The sequence below is a fragment of the Drosophila subpulchrella genome, chromosome 2L (assembly GCF_014743375.2).
Source record: "Drosophila subpulchrella strain 33 F10 #4 breed RU33 chromosome 2L, RU_Dsub_v1.1 Primary Assembly, whole genome shotgun sequence".
Classification (NCBI taxonomy): domain Eukaryota; kingdom Metazoa; phylum Arthropoda; class Insecta; order Diptera; family Drosophilidae; genus Drosophila; species Drosophila subpulchrella.
In genome coordinates this window covers 18079295-18103140 of record NC_050610.1, presented here as the reverse complement: position 1 = coordinate 18103140, position 23846 = coordinate 18079295, and the positions used below count along the sequence as shown (strand labels likewise).

The 23846-nt window shown below is 36.5% G+C and overlaps 1 protein-coding gene across 4 annotated transcripts; it reads left to right on the top strand.

Annotated features, from left to right (window-relative positions):
* The first annotated feature begins 557 nt into the window (after positions 1-557).
* LOC119548819 (dorsal-related immunity factor Dif) lies at positions 558-23686 on the top strand. Of its 4 annotated transcripts, XM_037856433.1 has the most exons (7): positions 6637-7137; positions 16112-16162; positions 17379-17972; positions 18387-18769; positions 19482-19557; positions 21779-21886; positions 22808-23686. In XM_037856433.1, the coding sequence occupies exons 2-7, from the start codon at positions 16132-16134 to the stop codon at positions 23641-23643; spliced, it is 2028 nt and encodes a 675-aa protein (XP_037712361.1). In that variant the 5' UTR covers positions 6637-7137; positions 16112-16131; the 3' UTR covers positions 23644-23686. The 4 variants fall into 4 exon arrangements, with proteins under 4 accessions (XP_037712359.1, XP_037712361.1, XP_037712358.1 ...); XM_037856431.1 differs by lacking the exons at positions 6637-7137; positions 22808-23686 and adding an exon at positions 558-857 and having other exon boundaries at positions 19482-21846; XM_037856430.1 differs by lacking the exon at positions 22808-23686 and having other exon boundaries at positions 19482-21846.
* The last annotated feature ends 160 nt before the right edge of the window (positions 23687-23846 follow it).

The following is a 23846-nucleotide window of genomic DNA, read 5'->3' as shown; positions in this document are numbered from 1 at the left end:
ATTAATAAAGTATTTTTCCTAGAGAGCTTTAACAAATAAAGCTTTTAATTCCTTAAAATGCCTGTTGAACTGTTGACTCTGTGAATTTGTGAATACATTTGATTGCCACATGACAAATTTCGGTCCAACAAGTAAACATTGGGTTCAAAGGCAAAAAAGTTTCCTGCGGCGAAGTTTATTCCCCCGACCTCCTAGTCAGCACATCCGGTTGAGTTCTCACACATTGTGAGTAACTCAATGCGGTGGCGGCATCCGCTTTCTTTTTTTGCGGCTCATTTTCCCTGGGGTCTCAATTTCCGCTAGATTGGGCGCCAAATGAGCGTTTAAATCGAGTTCACCACTTGGAGCTTTTTTTGAAAAATCCACCACGCCTGCGGAGTCTGCGCAGGCAGCAAAAGCTTTTGGCCCTACGACAACTTTGTGCGCTGTTGTTTTTGCTTTTTTTGAGGGGGCGGATGGGTGGTTGGGTGGGCAATTCGCTGGGGGTGGTGGGTGAAAGTCTGTTCTGCGTGGTGGCCAAGGCGTCGGTGGCTTCATTAACGGTTCGTCGCTGCTGGCCAACGGTTCTTGGCCTCCTCAAAAAATCCACCTTACAAATTTGAAAAGAAAAATTACGAATTTCAAACAAGTAACGTCCAATTAAAATCGAAATATGTTCATAAAACTCTTGAATAATTAATCTAGATAAATTAATTTTCCAAATCGAAAACAAAAGTGCTTCAGTGTCTCAGTGGGTGTGTGTGTGTGTTATAACGAAATATTTCCAAACGAACAATAAATTTCGAAAATCTAAACTAAATATCGAAATTCAAACAGAGCATATTGAATTATTGCCACGGCTGGAAATTCTGATTTAGGTGAGTTCTGCCTATAAATAATCTTGTGCTGTTCGATTACAAAATTCCGATTTGTTTATAAATAATTAAGAGCGCATTCGCCTAAGCCAGAACATCAATGAAATTGGGTTTATCCCAGCAGACCCATTAAAGCCCAAACAGGTCTCCGGGGGGATCTTACTCATGTCTGATCACAGTTCCCAGGTGCTTACGTCTTGGGGAAAAAGTTACTTAATTACAAAAATTAAATCATCACTCGATCATGTACCAAATCAACGTCATAATTCTGGTGACCTGTTTTGCGGTTAAGACTGGAACCCTGTTAAAGCCAATCAAATTAAACTGACGTGTTAACTGGAATCAAGCTAATACTAAACGGCGCGCGCCTCTTTTTCCGAGAATTCGTGATGTCTGCTATTATTTAGAAATGTGTTCGGATTCCATATTATTCCCGGAAAGTAACTGCATTATTGTGGGGTAAAAAGTCAACCCTTTTTGTTGTAGAATTGGCATTTGAAACCCGATTATCCTATAAATAGATAATATGCATTACCGAGAAGCATTTGTAAAATGTAAGTTGTTTTTGTATAATGATTTAATTGAGATTTGGTGCCATGTATTATTTATGTTCTAGAGTCAAATTACAACACCGAGAAAAAAGAAAGAAATGTTTAAAAAATTTCGTTTGTAAAAATTTTGTATTTTACGTAGTGGAAAAATTAAGTTTAAAGAGATAATTCAATGAAACAAAATAAACTTGATTGTTAAATATTCCCTTTATCCAAAATAATTTTGTTGAATCTTATCACACATTTATAAAGGTAGAAAAGCGCATCTAAAGATCAAGATACTAAGTGTGCCAACACTTTAGTTCGTGACTGTATGTTTTAACAAATATGTAATCTGTAGTTTGTAAAAAACACTCTCTTAAATTTACGTTCGTTTAAGCAAAAGAACCTGATTAACGAAATAATTGTTTTCTCACCAGTTTTTGATTGTAAGTGTTTTATCATGTTTTGTTTTTATCAGGGAAATTTTGTTTACCTATCGCAGTGTTAAGTTCTTTCAGTTCCAAAGATCACATTTCGTTGAATAAAGCTCATTATGGAAATTTCGTTACTTAAACGACACCAGCCATAAAGCTGACCTTTGAACAATAAATTCACATTCCTCGATCGGAAAAAAAAGCAAACAGACCTGCATTGGAGAAAATAGTAGTAAATTTTGCAGCTGCAGTAGTTGCGATTGAGGATTCGTTTCCAGTTTCAGTTCTAGTGAGAAATGCCAATAGGTTTTAATCCCCAGTCCGCCCACTCGTTTCTCCGGCCTCACAAATTGCTGACACATTAATTAATTAAGAATGTTTGCGCTGTATCTTGTTGTTTTTCTGTAGCTGAGTCTTCCCGAAGTTGTTTTTAATTCTCTAAAAGCAAAACGAAATTGCCGTCTATCTCCATTTGTGTATAAGTTACCTTAACTTGTGAAATGCTGGAGTCAGTGGCTTCGAGACTTGGGATCAGACAACCTTGATGTGGTCAAAGTAAAAAGCGTACACAGAAAAAACAGATATTCAATTTTTAAGTGAAGATTGTATGAAAAAAAACTGGAGATGTCAGGCCTCATTAGTCATGACCTAACTTAACAACTTTTGTAAATCTTTAAAAAAAATTAACATAGATTTTGGATTTGTTTTTGAATTAAGAAATATCCAAATAAAGATAAAAATAATTTTGTAGGTTGGTTTTTATTTATTGAACTTTTTTTTTTAACATCGGCAATATATGTATACTTTAGTTTTGATTTTCGAAATTGTATTGTATGCTAGTGTTTTTGTATAAAATAGTCTGATTTATAAAAAATCATTTAAGATTTGAAATCTCAATTGTTGTGCCATAAATGTAGGGTACTTGTTGTTAGTTTCAATTTTTTTTATCAGTGTAAGAAATGCATTACCCACAAAAGCCACATCATTGGTAACAAAAGACCCACATTGCATGCGGAACTCCAGCGCTTTATAAACAACTCCTGCAGTTACCAATTATGTAATGCGGCAATGCAAAGTGACTGGGAACTGGAATGGCAACCCTACCCCGTACCGCCACCTCGCCAAAATTTTCCACTCTCTGGAGTTGATGATCGACGTAGAGCTCTCTGGAGAGATTTTGCTCTCGCCAGATTTCCGCATGGGCAAACACCGTAACACACACGTTATAAGGCCTCAATTGAAAGTAATGGTGTGCGAGGGTTACAATTGTTTTTGGTTAGCCACAGACATTTCATATTCGTACCTATATATAGGTGAGGTGATGATTCATCCGTGATTCGGGGAATCCAAAAGCCAATCAAGTGCTGCAAAACCAAAAACCAAGACAAGGCAGACGGACAGGTTTTTTTTCCACCTCTACGTTTTCTTTTTGTATGTCACGCCAAAAATTGCCGAAATCGTAGAGTATAATAAGCTTATTAAAATATTTAGCTAAAAGCACACTCATTTCAAATAATAAAAATTTATAATTTTCCTAATTTTGAAAAGATTATGATTATAAATTTATTTATTTATTCTCGGAACTCTGAATATCTAAGTATATCTGCACCTTCCATGGAGAAAATTTGTTCAGAACACTATGTACAATGTACATATATCAATCAGAAGTGGAGAAATCTCGCCCTTATATGGAAGTCTTAAGAAAACATTATCAGAATACCTTATCAGTAAACGATGTCTTGTTATTAATACATTCTTTTTTATCTTTGAGTTGTGACGTACCCATTGTTTTCGATGTTTCAGCTAGAATTGTTTAATGATTTTGTAAATGTTTAACCCCTGCGGGGCAATTATAGTGTTTGCGAAAGGGCATTTGGATTCGACGCAGTGAGCTGAGTCATTTTTTATCATGTTTTTCTGTTGGGCAAACATTTTGACTTCGTTAAAAAATTGCTGCTCGTGTTATTGATACGCTTCCCCGCTATCCGCTTTTTGCTCTTATCACCATTGTACCCCAGCCGAATGTCTTGAATGTTAATGCTCTAAGCGCTGTGTTTTTCTGCCTCTTTTGAGGGCGGCGGCGACCTTTCAGTTGGACTCCATCATTGCAAGAAACTTTATTTTTAAAAGGCACTTAATTTATTAAAAATTGTTCATAAAACAAATACAATTTTATATCTAGAACACATTTTTTTTCATTCATATCAAGAAAGATATTTTCAGTTGGACTCCATCATTGCAAGAAACTTAACTATTGGAAGGAACTAATTTTATTAGAAATTGTTTATAAAACAAATACATAAACAATATTTATCAGTTACTATAAAATATATAGTCTATATTAATTTTGTTTGCTTATAAAGACTGCATTGATATAACTTATCTTATTGATCTTTTATTGTTCATAGGCCATATTTTTTTATTTTTTATATTTGCTTTTAACTAATATTCTTTTAAATCTTTCTTTTTTCTTAATAAACGGATTATATGTAGTATTCAGACCTTTAGTGGTTATAAAGAGATTGCTTTTGCTTAAATTCAAGTTCCAAACCTATACTTTAAGCTATTGTTATTATAAAAACTCAAATATTTAACATTTTTATTTCAAATTTTTTTATTCAAAAATCTCTCAAATCACTCTTCGGAGCCGTATAATATTTTCTTTCAGTGTACAAAAGTTGGCCTTAAACTGGCGCTGACTGAAGAGGAGCAATAAAAGCGACAGCAACAACAAGTGGTTGCTCAACTATGCGCTCCACTGCTACACCCCTGCCCCTCCCACTCCCCCTGCCGCCCCCCGATTTCTTTGGGGCTTGGCTTTGTTTGTCTGCAGTACCTCTCTCTCCCTCTCCCTCCCTCTTAGTCTTTCTCTTTAGCGATGTCCCGCTTACGCGTGTGACCTTGAATCACACATGTGCCAGAATTGCAGGGGGGTGGCTTGGGTGAAGAGGAAGGTGGATGTGGTCGCTGTGTCTTTGACTTCTCCCGCTCTTTATCTTCTTCTTTGGCGAGCGCATAAAACAAGCTCTATAAAGAGATTCAGATTTCTGTGACGTCTTTGTTGGAGTAGCTCCTACGTCATGGGTTATTCACCATACATATATTCCATTGGATTCTCTTAGCTGCACAGATCGCTTTTCGAATCATTTTCTTTTGTGTCAATTTAGTGGTCAAAGTTAAGTATTTTATTATTTCCGTTCGGATTTAAACAAGGAAAAAGTAAAATAAAAGTCATGTTACCAACAAAATTTCGTTTAAATACTTTACCAATTTCTATGACTCATTTTATATCAATTGATATATCAATATCAATATCAATTGATATATCTTAAAGATTCATTTTTAGTAAGCAATATTTTTTTAGGTCATAGGTTAGGGACCAGTAGTTAAAGCTTAATTTAAGTCCGCCTGTAACTATTAAAAAACAGCCGAACATTATACATATAACAAGCATAAAAAAAGCTTGAATATTTTTAAAATAAATACATTAGAAATATAAAATTAAATTAAAAGAAATACATTTTTGTTGCGTACTTTATTTTTTAAATATAAATAAATAAAATACACAGCAAGGGAGGAATATTTTCACTTAACAATTTAAATATATATAAACAAAAAATATATTTGCATTATTTTTTTGCAAGTCAGCAAGTATTTTTTTTGTAGAATCCCATATAGACATAAATCGTCGCGGCAAATTTACTCACAAAATGCATTTTCGGCACAGACCAACCCACGCTGCATGCAAACTTTGTTTTTAGTTCAGAATTCCGTGGGCCAACAGAAATAAATTTCACTATTTTCATTCAAGCACAACAATAATGAAATATTTCTACCCGATTGGCAATGTTAACTGCAAATATTTTCTTTCTATACGTTTTGGCCTGCACTTGTGTTTATTTAAACGACTAAAATCTGTCGATTGAACAGAAGCCAAAAATTGAGTTAATAACTCAGTTCGACCTTAGATGCTGGCGAATATCTTTTCGGTCTTTTTGGGGAATTTGTGTGCTTGTGTGAATTAGCAACGTTATATGGATTTTATAATTTACATTTGCCGAGGGTCACGATAGATTCAGGTCTGTCAATTCCGGGGAAAATCAATAACAATATTCAGCTGTCATACCTATATTTAATAAATAGATCCATTGTTATGCATCTGGTGAAAATCGAATGTTTATTTTTCAGTTTTTGGAACCATGAAATCATGAATCACTGGCGAATACATTTTTTATCTGATCCTTCGAATCTTTATGATCTTAATTAGGCTAAAAACATGATCGTTTTTTAAATATTTAAGGCATTTCAAATACTTTTAACAATTTTTTAAGGAGAATATAGTCAATCTGAAACAACATTTTAGGAATACCGAATTTTTATGGTTTTTACGAACCATTCGCTGCAAAAAATACACATTTTTTAAAGGAATCAATGTTTATTTATAGTCGAAAATCGAAATAGGAACACCTGCAAAGTGTTAAAAAAATCTCAGCACTTTTTCCAATCCACTTAAAAATCTATAACCTTTCTGCGCGCGGTTACGTCATAGAATCGCGATCGAAAAATAAAAATATAAAAGAAAACAATACGCACAACGGAAATAACAATAAATAAAGGAAAAGTGAAGCAGGGTGGAAATCTGGGAGCCAAACCATCACCAGCGAATGGCGATAGTACATTTCTTTATCAAGCATACGTATCAAGTATACGTACCGAGTGCAGGCGATCGCCAAGAGCGAACAGCTGAGAGAAACAGCCGAACCAAAGCTCTCTTCCTATCAAGAGGGAACCGTACCGCTCAGTTTCAATCTGAACTTTGCCGCCGACGGACGTGAATTCGAACCGCCGACTTAGGCATATAACATATAACGCATATTGTGCAAGTCGCACGCGACTATATAATCGCCAAAGTATTGGTTAATTATACCCAACACGACAACTACTAAGTGAACTACAGATGTGTGCATAAATCAATGTCCGCTCTAAACAGGCGGCTGCAGTGCCAATAAAAAATAAAAAAATAAATATATATAATATATATCTGAAGCTTGCTGGAGCAACTTTTGTTTTTGTTTTCAATTTCTTCATCCATTTTTGGCGCGCCTTTTGTGAGTGAACCGCGCGCGATAAGTCGTACAAACAAATAAACAAAAAAAAAAAATAACAAGGGAGTTATAAAAAATCAAATTTAATCAATTACACGTGCTGACACAAAGAGATAATTCCATTATTGTCTCGCAGAGTGCATGCGGATCGAGCAACGAAATTCAATCAGAAAGTAATAAAATTGTTTTGCAGCTTACCACTCCACAAAAGGTTAGCGAAAATAAATTAGCTGAAAACAAAGTCAGATAGTCTAAGGCGCAGTTTGTAAGTCCCCCTGTCTACTAGAATCTTGGGTACAGCCTGCTCCCCGTATCAAGTTCGACTGCAATGACACTGCAGGAAATCAACCACGAGCAGCTTAGCAAAATTCATAAATGTTAATCCCAGATACATAAATAAATAGACATTTTTGATGCGGGCAGTAATTATCTGAACGCCACGTGTAATGCAAATTGTACTTATAAATATTTACATTAAAAAAAGAAAAACCATTTCCGTCGCTTTTATTATTTATTTAATTTATTTTTTAAATTCCACTGTTTTTATTTCCAACTTCCTGTTGATTAGAAAAAATACCAAAGATTCTATGTATTAAAATAAAATCAAGATCAATATTTTGGCCCCCAATGTCAATATATTTTTAATATACAATTAAATTAATAATGATTTTCGGTGGCACAATATTTTAATTACTTTGACTTCCTGTTGATTTGGAAATTAAATCAAATTAAGAATAATATTTTGACCCCAAAATGTAGAGATATTTTTTATGATTTCTGCTTATCAGTAGATACATATATTTTTGCTAGTGTAATCTCAGTTTTCCAGCTCAACAAACGTATAATAAATGCAAATAACTCTGAAAACAATGCAGGCGTTCGACTGCGATTTATTAAAAAAGTAAATTACTTAGTTGGTATTTATTAGTAAACCATGTGTAGCTTTCCTGTTTGATTTGTCGATTGAAAAAATCATTTACATACTGGTTCAGACTTCATACTTCTTTGTGTATAGCATATATGCCGGAACTGCTCCCTGGAGTAAACATTTCCTCTTAAATGCAATAATGTATGCATTTGTAAACATTATAAGGCTTATCGCAAAAACAACTTTTTCTTATAGTCTTCGGATGTGTACTTTATACATTTACAAGCTGATGGACTATGATAATCACTAGCAAACCAAATTTATATATAATTTCTTATCAAATGAGTAGATCAGTTCAAGAGGAAAGTTCTTGGCAACGAAAACCTCAATGAACAAGATTTCAATATCGAAAAAAAAAAACTTAGTCAAAGGCAAATATTTACGTTAACGAAATGTAAATATTTTTACAAATGAAATCGGCAGGGAAAAAAGTTTATAAAAATTTGCGGCGGCATCTGGAAGATTTCGTTTATTTCATTTGTAATCAAAGGAATATACAACCTGAACCGGCAACTGGAACTGCAATTGAAAGGCATAAAGTCTTAAAGTCTTTTGCCTTATCCGCACGCACACATTGGGGCAGTTGGCCAGTTCGGAACCCATTAAAATAGAATGAAATGGAACAGTCATGGTCAAAACTTACTTAAATATCGATTTATCTGCAGTCAGCCAGAAGCTATCTAGCATGAACTCGGCGATGAACCGATGGCCCAAAGGCAATGGAATTGTTTTCGGCAATTGTTGAAAGCGAAACACAAACAAAGCCCACACTTTTCACACCTTTTGGTCCATGTGTGTGCGTTTGCTTACATACAAAATAAAGTCGCAGTCATGCAAAAAGCTATAACTTTGCCATTTGTATTAAGCAGACTTGTTTCCAATTGAAAGTTATTGTGAATTAAATGCCAGCGGCAAAAGGAAGGTCACAGGTTGTATCTAGAATGGGGTTGTGGGTTGATCAAAAGGTGGGGATATTTTGCAAAGGAATTCTGAAAGAAACAGCTGGTTCCCTAAGACCCATCTGATTTATACAATTTATTACACATTTTAAAAATAGGTATTTTGAATTTAATTGTATTGTTTTGAAAGCTAAAAATAATTAACAGCTGTTGTCAAATAGTTATTCCACCAATAATAGATGGTAGTTTATCAACAAAAACATTGATACCTTTCATATTCCTGTCTATATAAATTCTGTTAATTATTTATTCAAAAATAATAAGCCTAACATTTACATTTTTCAACATAGGAACTTAACATTTATTCATAAACTCAATTACATTTACCTAAGATGTTAGTTACATTTTCTTTATTATTTTAAAAGTACATTTTGCTTAAGCTACTATTTAATATTATTAAAACATGTGCAATCGCATTATAAATAAGTAGCTTGACTTGAACTTTCTTCAATTAACTGATTAGCTGTAATCAGCAAGTAAAAATTCCCAGGGGTCTTGATATTGTACGAGTTTTTCTGATAACCCCACACAAGAATATGCATTTAATTTTCTATATTTTTTTTGGTTTTTCCGCTTGAACAACAGTTAACTTAACTTTACAATGATCTGTCACTCACATTTCCACCCCCATTCCGATGGCCAAGTTGCACAAACAATTTCCAATTTCCGCCAACACCCAATTTTCACAAACAATGGAAAAGCAGAATCCCATTACGCATACGCCATGCTGTACGAAATCTAAATTGATTGAATCGTGAAAAGTTTTATAGCAAAATAATTAAATGCTGCGGTTCCTTCCAATTTTCAGTCATCGCGTGTCGGTCGTTTTTCTTGGCCAAAGCCGAATGTGTATGTACGAACGTTTTGTCTTGGCCATTAGAATGGAAATCGCTTCGACGCCTGGCTAAATGAGGTCTGGTGAGCTGTGTGGTAAACTGTGGTGCGATGTGGTCTGGTTCGGCATTCTGGGAATGCTTTGGGTTACTCGGGCATTATTTACTTGACTGCAAAAATGCTTCCTTTGATTTCCGTGAAAGGCCACGAAAATCGATTGGCTGTACACTTTCGCCCGCTGTAATGGCTGCTGATGAGCGAAGCCAAGCCAAATGTAAACGAATTAATTGCCTTTTAATTAGTTTAGCACATTAACAGTTTTCAGGTGTCACGGCACACCAAACATTCTAGCAATACTCATTTGCAAAAAATTGCAAAACAAACTCAAACGACTCTTTACGATCGTCATTATAAATAAACACCGTCGGAAATCGTATTTTGAGTTTATGGTTTCGGTCGCGTTACTGACTCACAAATGCGTACAAATATAGAAAAGGATATCGTAATGTGACACAAAATCTATTTCTTGCCCCAACTGTAGCTTATAAATATCTTTTTCTCGCTTGCCCTAATTTTGTTCATAATTAGCTGGGGATTACCCATTGATAAACCTTATCAAAAGGCAGCTCAGCCACTCTGGTACGTGCCCTCAGAGTCGGAAATCCCTTTGAGCGTTTGTCAGTAATAACAATATGTTTCTTGGAAAATGTTTTAGCTATCAGAACACCAAACAATTTCACAGCTTAACACACACGATTAAGAAAAATATATAATATGATTAAAAAATATGACCAAATATTAAAATATCTGAGAACAGAAAGTAAAAGGAACTTTTGTGTTAATGATGTCCAAAAAGTTTTTAATTATATAAATCTCTTAAGTGACTATAGAATGTATATTTTTAGCAACATTTGAAAAATTGTTCCTTGTTAAATATATATTATCAATACACAAAGAGAAATATTCAGTTACATTGTTCTTAAATTAAGAACATTCGTTCTTAAAAACCGTGTAACCGTGTAAGCCGTGCTATCAATTCATATAAGAACTTTATATGGTGTATTATAATAACATTATTTAAGAAAGATTTATTTTTTTTGCCAACTGCCTTTAAAAAACTTGTTTAAGTTATCAAATAAAGTTGTTTTAAATTATTTAAAGTTTGACAGAAGTCGCGTAAAGGTTTATATAAGAGAAAAATATGTATAGTCATTTCTCTGCGATGATCTGTCGATGAATTTGTTACAAATTCACTAGTAAATTATTTATTTCTTACAACACTTTTTAGCACCTGAAGAAGTGCAATATAAATAGAATGCCCCACCAACATTTCTTTGTGCTAGCAACAAATTCAATCGATTGTGACCTCAGCAACTTTTGGATCTAGGAGTAAACAAACATTAGTTATTTATATATGCAGTGCATATAGAAAGCCAAATGGATTTCCTGCAAATGACAGCGGGGGCATGGTCGTTGAAGGACTTTGTCAAAGAACTAGAGGAAAATCATAATTTCCAACGCTTATTGATTTTCCCGGGGGGCAGGGTTTCACTTTGCCTGAGACGATTTTTCTTATTTTATTTTATTTTATTTTTATGTTCGACGACAGGCGGTATTTGTTGGGTGAAACTTTTTATTTGAATTTAATTTTTGTGCACATACCGAAAATAATGCAGGGCACTCAGGACACTGGCAGGACCAGGCACGCACACATGTCGGCTGGAGCACTTGAGGTGCCAACTGGGAAATGTGGGCGAATATGGGGATGGATTGGGGCCAGCTGTCTGTGTTTGATGTAGAATTTGGTGTGTGCGACTGGGTGTGATTAGGCCATCATTGGGTGGATTGGAGTGTATGTTTGAGTTTCGGCCTTCTAGCCATTCAATCTCATCATATTCAGGGTACCTCTGTAGCCCATTCCATTATTTTCTTCTATTTAGCTGTGTGTTTATTTTCGGTTCAGAACGCGATTTTCCAATCGATTGGGCACGTGACAAGGCTCTAGCCAGCTAGCTACTGAAATATGTATGTGAGTCACACGGCCAGCATTACTTTCCATCACAGAGACGTTTGAGAAACCCCGGCGTAATTGGAAACCGACATCTTTTTCATCATTTTTCGATTCCCGTCTATTTCTGACAATATTTAATTATCATTTTTCTTTTTACCTAACTCACTTTTTATTCTGCCGGCGACGTCCTTGTTTGCTCTATTTATGCATCAATTTGTAGCCCTGATTTATGCCACCAGAATTTTTTCTAACCCTCCATTCATCTCCGCCCAGCTAACTTAAGCCTAAATGCGAATTAAATTTGTGCGTGCTGTTGTTTTTTTCTTTTTTTTTGCTGAGAGTTGGTAGCCCTGCCTGTCTTAAAGTATTATACAGCTTAAGTTATGCTTGAATGAAGAGACTTCGGCAAAGAAAGTAACTTGGGGCTAGACAGGGAAAGTGGTGTGGGATGGTCCTGAAGAGTGGGAGGACCTATGGAGATGAACCAAGCAATTACGCTCTTTAGAAACTTCTTTGCTTTGGAGGCACTTAATGAAATTTAAAAACATTAATCCAAGGAGCCTTCTGAAACGCAAGCGGAATATTGACATTTAAAACGAAGTATTTTAATTTCCGGTAAAGATATTGGGAATAAAACGATTTCCGTTTACTTCTTGCTTATTTCTTTAAAATTTGATTTATAAAAATTAACTATTTAAATCTTGAATTTATAATTATTATCAGTAGTTTAACTAATCCTTAAATTTACATTTTATCTAATTAAATCTAATATAAAATAAATCAAAACTTATAAGGTTTAATAAAAATGGTTTTAATGGTTTGAAAAACTACCCTTATATTCAAACAGAGGTATCCAAAACCTAAATTCCGTTAAAAGGTCTAATGGCGCATGCTTAAAATTTTATATTGGCATACATTGTGCCGGATTAGAGCCAATTAGCTACCCCATTAGTGGGTTTTGCTATTTTAAGAACTATTACCGGCAGGCCACTAATGACTGTCAGGACTACAAGTGTGGGAAGGGCTTAAAAAAAAAAAACTCCCCTTTATTCTGATTTGTATGGAGACATCCTAAAAATAGTGAAATGCGTAGTGCACCTCAAGGAAAGTCTTAACAAAGCTGAAAGTTGCTTGGCAACCAACATAGTTAGCCAGTTTTTTCTTTCTTATTGTGTGTGTTACACTTGAGTTGCTTTATTATTTATGCCCATGAGCAGGACAATCGATACGGTTCAACTTTTCGCTACCCCCTTTGCATAAAAATTTAAACGGTGCCGCAGAAATTGTCCTTTTACCCCCATCGTGAGGATATCCTGCTGCCCACCGTGTGTGTGGGTGTGTGTAATTCTGTGTGTATAATAGATTAGCGAGTTAGGAAAAGCGATGCGGCTGCTGTCAGAGGCAGTTAAGCCGCAGCTAGCGCCAAATACTTAAAAGTTTCCTGATGTCATTTGTACCCACGTTGCCTTTTACACTAAAAACAATTCTAAATGAATTATGTTCACTAATATAATAAATTGTATGGTAGATGGACCTCTTTTTAATGCCTATCAATTTAAAGGATTTAATCTATATAAGAACTCTACAATAAAAAACTTTTATTAAAAACTGCATAACAATAAAACCCTAATCCCAAAGGATTTGATATTAAAAGATAGTTTGGTCTATACTAATATTTAGCAATGAAAAATGTGTTTAAAAAAATTAATCGTTATATTTAAATGCATCAAGATATGTAAAAAAAACATTTTAAAAATTTTAAGTGTCTAAAATTCTGAATGTATTTTTAAAAATCTTCTTAGGGGTAGCATATTAAAAACTATAATCTCTTTTATTAATATTTGATTTTTGAGCTTGAAATAAGCTGCACTTATTATTTATTATAAATGTTATAAAACAATTTCCGCTAATTCAAAACTGTATACTTCTTGTTGATGATCAAAATAATTTTGAAATCTAAAAAAAGGTTAAGTGCACATACCAGAAAATGCTTGTATTGTTTAAAGATTTTAACTCTAAACCAACCAAATATATTTTTTTTAAATTACTGAATATTCCTTTATCCAACTTTTTTCCTATGAACACTGCTGCCAACACATCGACCCACATTTGCTTATTACACAGCTCAGATGTTCGACACACGTGAAGGGGGGTTGTTCGTTGGGGAGGTGAAAAAGTGAGTTTTTAGGGGTTGGGGAGGTGGACCCATAAGCGTCATGCGGTTCGTAAACAAAACCGTAGGATCTGTCTTCACCAAGAAAGTGTGAATGTAAGCGAGTGGTGTGAATTGCAAAAGAACCAAAACAAAAAACACAATGACAGCAACAACAGCCGCAAATCCAGTGGCGGACAAATTGTTTTTGCAAGGCTATAAAAGTAAACAAAATTAACATATGCAAATTTATCAAGCCCCCACGTGTGTGTAAATGTCTTTGTATAAGAAACAATATTGGTGCCAGCACAGAAACTAAATAATTGGAAATAATTATGATTTAAATAAAAAATGTTTATATATATCCATTCTTACTATAATAAGAATAAAATAATAATAAATTAATAAGAATAAAAGAAATTAAAAATAAAAAAATGTAATATAAAAATTAGTAAAAGAAATAATAGGTAAAATAATAAAAAAATTAAATAATATTTAGTATTTATAATTTATTTATTCTGAATGCTAAATATCAAATTCCTTATATCTTGTTCTTTAATTTTTGTAAGCAGTAATTCTTTTATATTATACAACCATCCTACAAGATTATAGACTTAAACGAAGAATATTATCAGATTAACTTATGTTTTTAAAATAATAGTTACAAGTACTTAAGTACTAATACTTTTTCAATTAATAATAATATATGTTAATACATAATATCGCTTCATATTTTTCAAACAAATATATTTTAGAATCTGAAATATATTTTTCTGTGTACTGTTTTTGTATGTGTGGGCTCGACGCCAACGTTTGGCATTTAGACAAATAGGCTGTCTGAGGCGTTGACTTCTTGCTGGATTTTATCTCTCAGTGCTCGAGAGTGTGTGTGTGCTCTTCTTTTATTGAAAAGTTGAGTTATGTGCAAAAAATGCAAAATACTTTCGGCATATGTTGACTGCAGTTGCGGAAAAGAGACCGAAATTGGGAAACGTGTCTCAGGGAGTGACTTGTTTGGCCTTTTTATGGCTACGACTATTAAATACACATTACACCGACATTGCTATTATCCCCAACAAGCGACTAACAATGATAACCTTGATCGATGCGCCAGTAGTCGGTATTTGAATACACACTTATATAACAAGGGAAGGACGAAGAGGGGGCCAAAGGAAATCGTTAGGAGCAAAGCCATATGTTTGCCTTTATTATAAGGAAAGGCGATGAAATAACGACAGCTTACAAGGTCTATACAAATATTTACGACACTTTATCAATTTAAAACGGCAGCAAATATGGAAAATATGCAGTAGAAGAACACCAAGAATGTAAGAAAATTAACATAGAATCTCTATTGGGCTAAGTAATTAATTACAGTAAATGTATTATTAATCTGATCATTGTTTTTACATTTTTTAGAAAAAATGAAAACTATTTATTTTATAAAATATACTCTTATTTTGGTTAAAACCCTAAGTTTATATGTTTAATAAAACTGGCTAAAATGGAATTCGGAACATCTATCTCTCGAGGGTTAGTTTTCCTGAAAAGGGACCAGTCGCCTATTGATAACCCTATCACAAAATCGGCATTCAATGTCTTTTTCCGAGATTCCCCAGTAACACCGTTTGTAGATTATCACCAGAATACAACCGATTTTCTTATCAACTACCTTTTGGGAAAAAAATATATTGATAACAAAAAAGTCCCTCGACCGATGGCAATGGGGTTTTTCGACCTTATAAATCAGATCATGATTTGGTTTCGAATATCCCACTGTACTTTGGCCCTTGCGAAATATTTGGGAGTTTACCAACCTCAATAAACTACAAGTACTTATTAGTACAAGTGGGATTTGCGGAACTTAGATAAGCGACTTAATCTACCTATCAGGATTGCCACAGTTGTATTCTTTCTACTTCAACGAATCGAAAGTAATTCGAATGATTAAATAGATAATTGAAAATATGAGTGCATCTTGTTACCGATTTTCATATAGCTATTATGCTGTTAATCAACAAATAAGTTTCTAGTAAATGTGGCTGTAAAATTAACAGAATGGCGCATTTGTTAGGGATTGTAATCAATTTTAAAAGTATACAACACAATTTGCATTTTTATACTGCATACTGAAAACCACAGATGATGGAATACATCAAGTTGCAAAAATCCATCAAATTAAATTGTACAGGCAGAGGGAAAAGGCTACACACAAACCAAAAACGAATAATCTATCATTGTGTAGATTACCTACCTATATGCGAAAAGTTAATGACAATCTATCATTGCTTTAATTTCCAGGCAATCAACAGTGAAATCCAATGTTTAAGGAGGCGTCTTTTAGCGATTTACGTATGTATAAACAGCAATCAATTTATGGCACATACTAACCCCAATTAATATTAACATAGCCCCAGAGAACGCGCGAAAACCCATATCTTGTTGAATTAAAAAGAGCTAGAGCTCTGGTTAATGAATAATCTGTGGTCATAAGTCAATCGACCATGCGCCTAATTAGGCCAACCAGAAAGCATAAGATTTGTGGGGGAATTTTTAGTGGCTAATTGAACATTGTTATTGCTCTTGCCCCGGCTATAGACGTTGGTGTTGCCGTTGCCATATGAACAAAATTCCAACAAAGTGGCATAATAAGTATGGCAAATTGCTGCGCAACTTTTGACGTCAGAACTCGTCATCGCATAGTCGACATCTGGCAATAACAAAGTTCAAATGGAATTGGAAGAGGAAGCCTTCCAGCCTTCACCCTTTGGCAAAAAAAAAAACAATGGCAACCTAATGCCGGCCATATATGCATGGTGCGTATCTGATGGATAGAAAATTATCCGAGCACACGCACTTTCCCATTTTCCACATTCATCCACTTGGGTAAATTATGTAATGTTGGATAGACCGTTGGCCCTTTATTTAGGTATTTTTGGGGTCCTATATATTGATAGGGACATTCTTCCTATTTTAATAAGAGCACTATTAAAGATTAAAGTTTGCAAAACTAAAACAATCTTTTGAGTTTGTAGTGCTAGCTAGGAGACCTTCGAATACAATACTTCATATTTAAATAATGCTTAATTCATAAAATGCATCTCAAAATATGATTTTAAAAATTTAACGGTGAAGGTAAATAATTTGATTTTAATTTAAATTTAAAATGGTTCGTGGTCGTTCTAAGTATATACAAATACTTATTTTTGAGTAAATATATATTATTAATATAATTATTATATTAAATTAGAATTTAATACAGATGACAACAAAAATAAATACATTATTTCAAAAGCAAAAAGCTGATGTTTCTAACAAATGAAAGTAACATTTTATTTTCTTCAAGACTGTGTTCCTACATATTATTCCGTACTTCATACGTTTCCATTTCTTAAAGGGGTAGCCCCAATACTCCCATAACTGTCAGAGGAAATGCGTACGCACGGGCACTTCATTTAATCTTGGGGGGTATTTTGAGCTTCCTTTTCTAGTTCCCTTCTTTAACCTAAGCTAAATTGTTTCTGGCACTTTGACTTATTGATTTTCATATAATACTTACCTTCCCCAGAGGAAATTATCAATGCCAGCATGGAGTTGAACGATGGCGCCACCGGAGGAGGCAGAGTGGGGGGAACTGGAGGCGGGGGTGCTGCACAGCACATATTATCGCAATCGACTTCCTTGCCGGTAATGCCCTCCCATCTGCCGCTCCACCTGCAAAACCAGAATCAAAATATGAATCAGAATCTGCCCAAGCCAAGTGCTAAAAGTGGACCTTACCTACGTATCGTGGAGGAGCCAACGAACAATATAATCCGATTTCGCTACAAGTGCGAGGGTCGTACCGCCGGTTCCATTCCGGGCATGAACTCCAGTCCGGAAACGGGCAAAACCTTTCCCACCATCGAGGTCTGCAACTACGACGGCCCTGTCGTCATAGTGGTGTCCTGTGTGACCATCGACGAACCCTATCGCCAACATCCCCACTGGCTGGTCAGCAAGGAGGAGGCGGATGCCTGCAAGTCGGGCATTTACCAGAAGAAATTGCCGCCAGAGGAGCGAAGACTGGTGCTCCAGAAAGTGGGCATACAGTGCGCCAAGAAGCTGGAAATGCGCGATTCGCTGGTGGAAAGAGAGAAAAGGAACGTCGATCCCTTTAACGGTGAGTCACACCAGGAGAATGTAAACTTCAAGTTCCTTAAAACAGAAAACAAATTGGTTTAAAAGTGCATATTAAAGTTTTATACAAATTCTACCATATAAACCCGATTTCGATTTAGTTTCAAGTCAATTTCCTCTTGAAAAATCAAGAATGCAAAGATCTTGATTTTATTATTCCTTAATTTTCTAAGTGTAAATTTTGTTTGTAAGTCACCTCAAGAGAATGTTAACTTAAAATAGTTTAAAAAAATATTTAATAAATGGTTTTCTAGTTCCATTTTCCATTTCGTCTTGAAAAATCAAGAATGTAAATGTCTTGATTTTATAATTCCTTTTATTTTCTGAGAGTTAAATAACTATATTTTATTTCCTAACTCTCTTATTAAACCCTTCACTTTCTACACCTTTTTTCCAGCCAAATTCGATCACAAAGACCAGGTCGACAAGATCAATCGGTACGAGTTGCGCCTTTGCTACCAGGCATTCATCACGGTGGGTAACTCCAAAGTGCCCCTGGACCCCATCGTATCCTCGCCGATTTACGGCAAGAGCAACGAGCTGACCATCACCCGGCTGTGCAGCTGCTCGGCCCAAGCCACCGGTGGAAGCGAGATCATCATGCTGTGCGAAAAGATCGCCAAGGACGACATCGAGGTGCGATTCTACGAGACGGACAGGGACGGACGGGAGACGTGGTTTGCCAACGCGGAGTTCCTGCCCACGGACGTGTTCAAGCAGATGGCCATCACTTTTAAGACGCCTCGCTACAGGAACACCGAGATCACGCAAAGTGTGAATGTGAGTAATTTGAAAATTACTTTTTTAATATTACCGGTAAACTGAATGACAAACAGATTACATTTAATTGTAATATTTTTTTAAAGTTTTGGTACCTCTTTTTTCATGTAGATAAAAACTGGATAGAAAGTGCATGTTAAACAATAATTAAAAATGTGTATTTAATTTTAGATTACCCATACTAAGTTAATCGTTGTTTTTTGTGATACGGGTTTTTGTGGCCTGTTGCATTTATAGAATTAGAATGTATTTCTAGCAAACTCTAGGTCAGGTTTTCCCATAATTTATATACTAGTATTTTACCCGAATTCAAATTGCACAAATGTTGTACCATATTTTTTCGGCTTAAAAGTATTTTTCAATGATATAAGTATTTAATAATTTGTATTATTATTGTGTTGGCCTAGATAAAAACGAATTAAAAGTCAATCGGATTTTTCGAAAAGTAAAGTTCATGTAAATATTGAACCTCAAATATCATTTAAATCATTTACAAACATAAAATTGACACAAAAAGCTTTTTCTTTGACAGCAAGATATTTGCCCGCCCAATCAATATATCAATAAAGGGTTCTTGAATCGACAAATGACTTTTGTAAATTCCACAAGAATTATTTTAATTAAAAAATGTTTAAGTAAGGGTAGCTTGTCTTTTATAAATTTTTCGTTATGACTATAGAATAGTCCAATAACTCTAATTTTTCCCCTCCAGGTGGAGCTGAAGCTGGTGCGACCCTCGGATGGAGCGACGAGTGCCCCGATGCAGTTCGAGTACTACCCAAATCCAGGTACGGTAACCTTTGCCCGGCTGCAGCGAAAGCTGAAGCGCCGCCAGGAGCTGGACGTCTTCCAGCAAATACTTTCCCTTGACAGCGAAACCACCGCTACGAAATACTCGTGTCCACCGATGGATCTTGAGGAGGATAACAATACGGTCTCATCCGACGATCAGCAGAGTTCGGGAACTCTAAATGAATTCGAGATAGCGGTTAGGAAGCTACAAATGCGTCATCGGGGTGAATCGCACGAAATGGATGGCAACACGGTCACTGAGTACACGGATAACGATAACGAACCCGACATGGAAATCGAGCTGGAAGTTCCGCAATTGTTGCCCCAATTGGCGGACGACTGCACCCAGACATCCACGCCCATGGATGAGATACTGCAGCATCCTCAGCTGCAATCGCGTCCCCTGACCAATGTGGACAAAATCACCGAGTGGATGAAGAGCAGCGAATTTGAGCGAACCGATAGCTTGACTGTGGAGAACGGGGATACCCTATCCCTTTCGAATAGCACGGCCCAAACGGCTTTTACCAATGTCAGCAGCTTGACGGCCAATACGACCATAACGAACCAGCTGGATGAGGAGGCCCAGGGTCTTGAGGCCAATGGTTCTCGCAGAGATACCCTTGAGAATCCAGCCGTGAAGGAGCTGCCGGATAATGAAAAGGAACCAGAAATGGTTTCAGCCAGTGCCCAGGCCTCTGTGGACTTGGATGAGAACTTCGATGAGACAGCCACATATACGAGTCTGAAGATAGCCTTTAATAATCCCATACATATAGGGCTGCCCAAAGAGAACAAACAGGGAGTCCAGATTTATCCAGCCACCAATCCGTTTGGTCAGTTAGATGATGACGAGCTGGTGGTACTTACAAATCCGCCAGCACCCAAGATACAAGTGAATGCTGCTCAGACCCCGGCCACGCCCCCCTGTTCACCGCCCCTGCCGTTGCCACCCCGAACTCCCTCACCCGTTCCGGATCAAAGATTACCTCCGCTGCCACCGAAACCGCAAAGGAACTCCCAGGATCTGAGTATTGTTAGTGATTCTATCTCCGTTAGCCGCTCGAGAAACGGCAGCTTGAGTTCCAATAGGACCACACCATCTCCCATCATTATAATGCGAACCCCCGATCAGAGTCCCACCAAAAGGCAACCCACCCCAAGTGCTTCGCCCAAGAAGCGTCAGGGATTCTTTTCGAGATTCTTTTCGCGTCGTAGGAGTAGGGCGGACGACGAGGAATCCCCGACACCCGGCGGCAGTCCCAATAAACCGCCACCTGGTGGATCCAAGGCCACCACACCCACCGGTAGTCGAGAGCCCAGTGTAGCCCACTTTTCTCTAGGAGATCCCAATCGCAGCTCCTCGCGATCCATGCAACCGCCCGGAAGAAACGAGGGTAGAAATGGCAAGCCAGTTGGTCGAAGTTCAAGTAGTGTATCGGGTAAAAGACCCGCCCACCTAGATGCGGATGTGATTTACATCCCACTGAAGGGAGGCGATAGCGAGAACAGTTTGCTTCGACCGGAGAATTACTCAACTGCCAGTACCCTGAGCTACGGACGACCACTGGACAGGAAGACCCTGAGCACGCTGCAACTGGCAGATATCCCCATAAATGATGGCAACATGGAACTGATAGCCATTGCCGACAGGCAGAGTATCAAGAATCTGTGCGAGGGCGCCTATGGTGTGGTCCTGGATCCCAGTGTGGATCTCTCCGAGGCGGAACACTTTGCTCTGTACACCAGCAAAAGTCCGGAGCCGCCATTTGGTGGGGAGATAGAAAATGGAGCAGCAGGTGGTTCGGCAGCGGGCGTGGTGGATACCACGGATTTCCTCAGTGCGGATGAAATAGCTCGACGGTTGGCGGAGGCAAATGGCTTGGAGTAGAGATGGGGTTGATGAAAGGGTTAAGGAAAACTGAATTGAGAGCTCAAGTTTTTTTTTTAGATTTGCAAGACATTTATTCAGAGAAACCATATACTATATTATTTTTTTTACCAATAAAAATGTATTTATCTTAAAGAGCCATCAAATCAGTTAACCGAAACCTTTACATTAGTTAGTCAAAAACAACTGCACCTGCAAGAATATCTTTTCTAGTCGTTTTCTCTTACAGTATTAATTATAAATATGTCACAATTTTCTATATAAGAAATCTCACCGAATGTAATTAATGCTTTTCTAATCGACCAAATATCCGAATATCTTTGTAGACCTCCTAACCCAGCACAATCGTCGCGTGACCACAAAAACGATTGAAAGCCTAAAGCGCAGTCTCATGAGCACTGATTTTTATCCATCCAAGCAGGTTAAAACGTCCAGTAAGTTCCCGAAAATATTTCGCATTTATTACTGGTGCTGGGACTGGGTTACATTATATAAGCATTTCATCTATGTAGTTCCTAGCAAAATACATTCTTCACAACAAAACATATTCATCTCTCGAATGCCATTTTGAATAGCGAAAATTGTTGGTGAGAATACACAAATTCATATATAGTACAGGAATAAATACCATGTGGACCAATGGATAAAGACGTTGTCCGTCTCAGAATTGTTGCAAAATGTTTAACTGTTGTCGAAAAATAGTTGATATATATAGGACGTTTGAATTGAAAATATATGTTCTACCCACTCTTAATGTATTGAAATTTGATGAATAAAAGTTTTTGGGAAAAGCCGTTAATATCACACGTAATTTTTATAAATTTTGAAAATCAGTTTTCATACCCATGCCTCGAAAAAAATAAAATATCCATGATTCAAATTTATAATTCTGAATAGATTATTTTTGTCCGCTAACAATATTTAATTGTAGAATTTATAATTCATAATTTATTATTTTTCCTTCGTCTTTTTCATTTAATATATTTATAATTTGTAGATTTTTATTTATATATCCTTTCAAAACTAACACAAGATGATGACAAAAGTTTAAAATAGGCGTGGCAAGGGTATTACAACTTCGGACCACCGATGTTGTGTCTCTCCTTCCAATTTTTTGTCTAGTTTCCAAGCTCCCTTTTTCCCAAAGTTGGACATCAAATAATGTAAGTTGATATTGCCTGCTTGATGTTGTGGTTTGATGTTGTCCTTTTTGAGTTTCCGCAAATTGCTTTAGTTTCACCTCAGTTTCGCCTCCATTATGTAAATGCTTTTGAGGTTTCTGTTGCGTTCAATTAACGTTTAATTTGTTAATATTTAAATCACACGGCTAACACGGTTTTATACCATTTTTCTAGGCCAGTATGCGGTTCCAGCTCCACAAATTACGACCACAGCACCGCAGGCACAGGTGCCTTCGGGTATGCCCATGATGTATCCTGGCGGAAGTCCAAATTTCGTGCACGACATCAAGGTAGAGAACGGATTTATGGATGTGGATAGCCAGAGCAGCCAGTGTCCATCGGTGGAGCACAATTTCGCATCACCTCGTTCCAATGGCAGTACAGTGGATAGCTTTCCGCCGATGCAATTCGGACAGAGCAATAATCATCTGTATCTGCCGGAGACTTCGAACTTCTCAATCAATTTCGCATCGCCTCGCTCCAACTGCAGTACAGTGGATAGCATTCCGCCAATGCAAATCGGGCAGAATAATAATACTCCATATCTGCCAGAGATTTCGAGCTTCCCAATTAACGGCTGTAGTCCAACGCATTTCAGTGGCGGCTCCATGATTCCAATTAACAATAATAATAATAATAACAACAACTTGATGAATGATTTCTTGAGTCAGAAAATGAGTGCCATAAGCTTACCGCCACAAGGAAATCTGGACATAAAACAGGGATTCCCACAGTCTCAGCAGTTCCCGCCTCAATCGCAGCCAGAGCAGCTTCAATATGTGCCCCAAACCCAGCCAGAACAAGCTCATTACCCGCAGCAACAGAACCAACAGCAGCACCAGGAGGATCCTCAGTTAGATGCACCCATTCAATCGTTCAGTGATCTTATCTCCAGCAGCATAGGAATGGCGCCCATCGACACCAACGAACTTATCCAGGGCATTGAGGAAGAACTCAACAGAGTGGGAATTTCACCCATGCAAATGAACAACAACTTTGCTAATTACTAATGTACATATATATATTCATAAAATATACCAGAAATTAACCAATTAGAGCTATGTAAAATGGTCTCAAGATAGGTTACCATTTCAAGATTAAATTCAAGCCTGTCGTACATAGTTCTACTTCACCGCATTGTACATAAATTTTTTGGCTAAATAGCATATAGAGGGAAATGCGAATCTCATTGCCCGATGCCTTGTTACGATTA

Excerpts from the sequence above, each read along its gene's own strand:
- LOC119548819 (XM_037856431.1), top strand. The coding sequence starts at position 16,132 with ATGTTTAAGGAGGCGTCTTTTAGCGATTTAC. Across the intron at positions 16,163-17,378 it reads GGCGTCTTTTAGCGATTTAC|AGGAAATTATCAATGCCAGC; the intron begins GTATGTATAAAC and ends TACCTTCCCCAG. Across the intron at positions 17,973-18,386 it reads GAACGTCGATCCCTTTAACG|CCAAATTCGATCACAAAGAC; the intron begins GTGAGTCACACC and ends CCTTTTTTCCAG.